Below are 5823 nucleotides of genomic sequence, written 5' to 3'. Positions count from 1 at the left end.
AAATCGAAATTACGTAAAAAACTAAGATGCTGTTTTCTTAAAGTAAGCTTGCAAACTGTGATAATCTACTCGCAAAATTTAAAATCGTTTAATTATTGCAAATTTTTTGTTAATTTCCGGCACAGCACTATGGGAATAGTTTATAGCGCGCATTTTATATAACTTTTTATCTTAAAAATAAATTAATTGGTTTACTACAATAAAGAAACTATTGATTTTTTTTATTATCGCTAAAGTTTTATATGATTGTATCTCTTCATAAATTTATCATTTATATAAACATATTATTATTTCATTGAAAATATTTATTAGTGATCAATTCTGTTTTTAAAAAAATCAAAAAAATATACCACGTGCGTGCGCATATATTTTGCGTTTATGTGACGTTTAGTTTGACAATTCAAACAATTGATAACCAAAAGAAAATTTGCGATAAAAAAATGAGTAAACGAAAGAAAGTAAAGGTAAAATTCTATTTTAATAATTAAATTTATTTACAGTAACATTAATTATATTCACTTATTATGTATATTAAATATTGTTGTTTGAGGTTATGTTCACTAATATTTATAAATTTTAGGTTGATAATAAAGATATTGAAATAAAATTGAATGTAAATGACGATGAAAATGTATACGAATTTAATGAGAAAGATGCAAATGAAGTTAAAATGCCTAATAACATTAAAATAGACGAATCTGAAACGGTGGTAACTGAAGAAAATGAATCGGATATTGAAGATCCGTTTGTAAAAGAACTATTTTCCGGTTTAGAAGGTGCAGCGTTTCAAAGTCGTATGCCTTATGATAAAATGACATCAACAGAAGCAGCATGTTTCCCAGATATCGCTCAATCTCCATTACCATCACAAAAAGTTTACTTACATATCCGAAATCGAATTTTACAATTATGGCTTGATAATCCAAAAATACAGCTAACATTGGAAAATACAATATACAGAGTTGAGCCACCGTATAACAGTGATCAGCCTTTATTACGTCGTGTGCATGCATTTCTCGAACGACACGGGTATATCAATTTCGGTATATTTCAACGATTAAAACCTATTCCGTCTAAGAAGCTCGGTAAAGTTGTTGTAATCGGTGCCGGTATAGCGGGATTAACGGCTGCACAACAAATGCAGCAATTCGGACTTGAAGTAGTGGTACTTGAAGCTCGAGATCGAGTCGGCGGTCGTATTGCTACGTTTCGTAAAAATCAATTTATAGCGGATTTGGGTGCTATGGTTGTTACTGGATTAGGTGGTAATCCGGTTACAGTTTTAAGTAAACAAATCAACATGGAGTTGCATAAAATTAAACAAAAATGCCCATTATACGAATCAAATGGTGAAACTGTTGACAAAGATAAAGATGAAATGATTGAACGTGAATTTAATCGTCTGTTAGAGGCAACGAGTTATTTATCACACCAATTAGACTTTAATTATGCTGGTAATAAACCTGTTAGTCTTGGACAAGCATTAGAATGGGTCATACAATTACAAGAAAAACATGTAAAAGAGAAACAAATACTTCATTGGAAATCTGTGATTGCTTTACAAGATAAATTAAAAGTGAATCAACTTCGAATGATCGATTTACGTAAACATATGGAAGAAACACGACAAATTTATGAAAAATATCTACAAAAAGTTGAGAAACGAGATAGTATTGAAGAATTCGCAATGAGAAGTAGTTATCGTGATTTAGTTAATGATTCCAAGGAATGGGATTTGTTAATTGAACAACAGAATGAAATTGAAGAAAAATTGACGGAATTAGAAAATTCTCCGCCTAGGTATTGTTTTTATACCATGTATATATGAAATATACATAGTATTATAAGTTTAGTCCCAAGTTTGTAACGCCTAAAAATATTGATGCTACAAAAAAAAAATTGGTATAGGTGTTCATAAAATCACCTAATTAATCCATTTCCGGTTGTCCGTCCGTCCGTCCGGCCGTCCGTCCGGCCGTCCGTCCGTCCGTCTGTGGTCACGATTACTCAAAAACGAAAAGAGATATCAAGCTGAAATTTTTACAGCGTGTTTAGGACGTAAAAAGTGAGGTCAAGTTCGTAAATGAGCAACATGGGTCAATTGGGTCATGGGTCCGTAGTATCCATCTTGTAAACCGTTAGAGATAGAATAAAAGTTTAAATGTAAAAAATGTTCCTTACCAAAAAATAAACAACTTTTGTTTGAAACATTTTTTTGTTAACATCACTGTTTACCCACGAGGGCATTTATTAGGTACAAATTTTATAGTATGTATAAATATCAAAGTGAGTATCTTTTGTTATTTACGTGACGTCAAAAAAACAAACGAGTGCGCATCAACACTTGCGCATTATATGAGAATATCAGTTAAATATGTCAGATATGTAGGTATGTATGTGAAATGTGACAGAGTTATCAACACTGCCTATACATGGTATTTCAACAATTAACTCAGTCAATTGTTTGTTTTCACTTGTTATTAAACTAATTTCAATTTTCTTAAAAAAAAACAAAGATTTGGTTACCTTTTAATTCTCAAGATCAGTTCCAATTTAAATGAATTTTTTTTGAAATTATTGATGTTTGTATATTATTTAAAGTTAGAATCAATATTGTTAGTAGGCTAAAAGGTTTGGATCTTGTTTCTCGGAAAAATTGAACGCAAACATCCTTAAGACCATGCAAACTACTCTTTTTCGTAGGAATAAAATAAAACGGCATTGAAAAATTGTATATGTTTCTTTAAAAACGTTAATATCTTGAAAAATTGTATTGGAACAAAAGAGAATTAAATAAAGAGGAGACAGACTCAGATTCTTGAAAATTTTGGAATTAAATTTGGATCTTTTTCTTTGAAGATTAAATTTTTTCCCCTCACAATGTTAAAATAGCCAATATTCAATTAAACTTTTTTCAATAATCTTTTATTAGACTCTACTAAAAAATTGTGGTCAGTACTTTTTTTTGTAGATAACCTTCTTTAAATTGATTCTCTATAAATTTTATATTATGGCATCCAGTCTTAAATGTGCTCTACGATTGCTAAGTATGCGTAAAGACACAAGCCGGTTTGATTAATGAGAAAAACCTCCCGAGACATTATCCTTATTTCGATATAAAATCAAAATGCTTTAATAAATCAAAAATTCTTAATTAACAGTTTTTTTTGAGTCTATGGTCAGTTTATCACCTTCTAGTTTGTTTGAATATAAAATGTCCTAGACTGCTTAAAAAACACACGAAAGTCATTTACATCCGTAGCCGTTTAATAAAATGACTATTCAGCAAATTATTGCTAATATTTTGGATTTCTTAAATTGCAGTGACGTTTATTTATCATCGAAAGATCGTCAAATATTGGATTGGCATTTTGCAAATTTGGAATTTGCTAATGCTACACCTTTATCGAATTTGTCGTTGAAACATTGGGATCAAGATGATGATTTTGAATTTACAGGAAATCATTTAACAGGTAAGAAATGTTATAACTTAAATAAATGTGTAATTTTTGAAATTGATATGATTTTTTTTTTATTTTTGCACTGAATTTCCAGTCTGTTTCATTTTCCATTTTCCTTATAATTTTTATTTTCAATTTTCCGTGATTATTGCACAATATTACGTAATTAAAATCTTTATTAATTGATGTTAATTATTGATTGCTTGATTAATTGATATTTATTTCTTTCTCTTGGTTAATTGATATTTATATATTGTACAAAAATTAAACTTGAAGTTTATGAACTACGTCTATATACAAATATTCCCATAGAAATCTAAAAGGGAAATCTAAAATAATCGATTTAATCATCAGCCAGAGTTTGGCAATTTTTTAAAATTGATTTTTTTATCAATGATAAATTTTTATAAATGATAAAAAAACAAAGGAATTATTAGCATTCAAAGATCGTTTTCTGTCTCTTTCTTTCAAAATATAGTTTCATTTATAATGTCCTCGGCGATACCGTTCAATGAGTCTCTAGTCTATAATCTACATCCTCCTTTTTTTGTTCTTCACCTGAAGTGATAAACAAAATTAAATAATCATCCTCATTTTGAATGCCATAATATCATATATCAATAATTCCTGTACTATTAGAATGGCATGCTAACTTAATGCGTGACTTGGCTAATTAATGCGGATATAATTCCCGCCCTCGCAACAAAAATTTATCAACTATCATGGGCAGGTGTGTGGTTTTAATCTTATTTCTGGTTCTTAAATATAAAAATGAGCGATAAAAGCTGTTTTCAAAACACACTAACTAATACGTTGTGTTACAAAAATTTGATGGCCTTAAAAATGTATTATTTTAATTTTGTGATATTAAAAAAAATTATTTTATATATATTTTGCTGTGTAAATATTGTGAGTAGCGTTGTAATTTAGATAATGTTTTTATATTTATTGAATGTGTTGTACAAATAAATTTAGCTACTGACGATGGTTGCGATGTGAAACCGAAATATCTATATTTAGCGAGACGTAAGTATTTTGTATGTTTTTTCAATTACATTTTTTAAATGAAAAATTTCAATATCATACAATTTTATTTTAATTTTTTTAAATTTTTTATATTGGTATTTATTTTTTATTTAAATTTCTTACTCAAAGTAAACAAAAATTATTTAAATGTGACTGGCAGATGTTAAATGAGACCCCAAAATTCGTTTTACATAGCGCGTGTTCTAAAATTCAAACCAATTATATCTTTCTGCGACCAGCTGTGATGCTGTGATGACGTAACTTATTAATCAATCAGTTGATAGTGTTTCATGCTAAGCCAAGCTTAATTGTTTCAGAACATGTCGTTTATGGCTTATACTAGGCACATGTCCGAAATTCGTAAGCCGGTAAAAATAAAACAGGCAGCGTCGTTTGTAAACGGATGTTTTGTGAACGTTTATTAGAATTATATGATGTTAAATGAATTGTCACATGCTCTATGGGCTATTAAGAAGGTAACAATAACTGTTTAACAATTACGGGGATTAATTTATGAAGTATTGGAAAAATCATTAATGGCAGTCATTAGCAGGCCTAAATCTTAAAAAACAGAAGTTGTGGCTTATGGAATGATTAGACCCTTAAAAGAGTGAGTTTTCTATTAGGCATTTTATTCAAATTTTTGAACAGTATTGTTGTAAGCTACTATAGTTTCTTCATACCGATCTATTTATTCAACACCTGATGAAACCTAGTTTCAAGCCTGTTATCGTCTATTTTAAACTACCGCTGTTTGTCAATAGAACTGTGCATTTGAATCATTGACTTTTATAGTTTCAATGATTTGAATACTACAAAATTATCTTTAAAAAAAAATTTAATATAAAGTTTAAATTTTAGCTCTATTGTTAAGACTTAAGACTAAACTATTGAAAAACTTGACTAAATATTCATTTCTAAACGAGGGAAAGAGAAAAATTTCCACATGCGATAAACAAATTTTACGATCTTGTGAACTTTTTTTTTATATAGATTTAACTGTATCGAAATAATTAATGTAAAAAAATACTTAAAATGGTTTTCCCAGTTTTAATAAGTATTGAAAGCAACGAACTTCTTGTAAACATGTGACTTAACGTAAAAATAAATCACGTCATGTTGTGGTTTATGAGACACGAGAAAACGTGCAAGATCATAGCGTAATTTAAAAAGAAGGTGCTATATACTATAATAAACAATTACCTTATTAACGCTCTGTTTCAAACAAATACTTATTGGGTAGAATGTCAATTTGCATTGTTGGTTTGATTTTTAACATGGGCTTAGTTAGTCTCTTCTCAAGCAATATTTTATTCGAAAAAGAAGATGAAAATAT

At 28.9% G+C, this 5823-nt stretch overlaps 1 protein-coding gene across 1 annotated transcript; it reads left to right on the top strand.

The window, feature by feature from the left end:
• The first annotated feature begins 403 nt into the window (after positions 1-403).
• On the top strand, positions 404-5500 carry LOC123301095 (lysine-specific histone demethylase 1A-like). Its single transcript, XM_044883825.1, has 5 exons — positions 404-464; positions 581-1800; positions 3325-3473; positions 4437-4487; positions 5481-5500. Exons 1-5 carry the CDS (start codon positions 441-443, stop codon positions 5498-5500), a joined length of 1464 nt encoding a protein of 487 aa, XP_044739760.1. The 5' UTR covers positions 404-440.
• The last annotated feature ends 323 nt before the right edge of the window (positions 5501-5823 follow it).

The sequence above is a fragment of the Chrysoperla carnea genome, chromosome 5, assembly GCF_905475395.1.
Source record: "Chrysoperla carnea chromosome 5, inChrCarn1.1, whole genome shotgun sequence".
Classification (NCBI taxonomy): domain Eukaryota; kingdom Metazoa; phylum Arthropoda; class Insecta; order Neuroptera; family Chrysopidae; genus Chrysoperla; species Chrysoperla carnea.
Note: the sequence above shows the minus strand (reverse complement) of the source record. Positions and strands in the feature narration are given on the sequence as shown.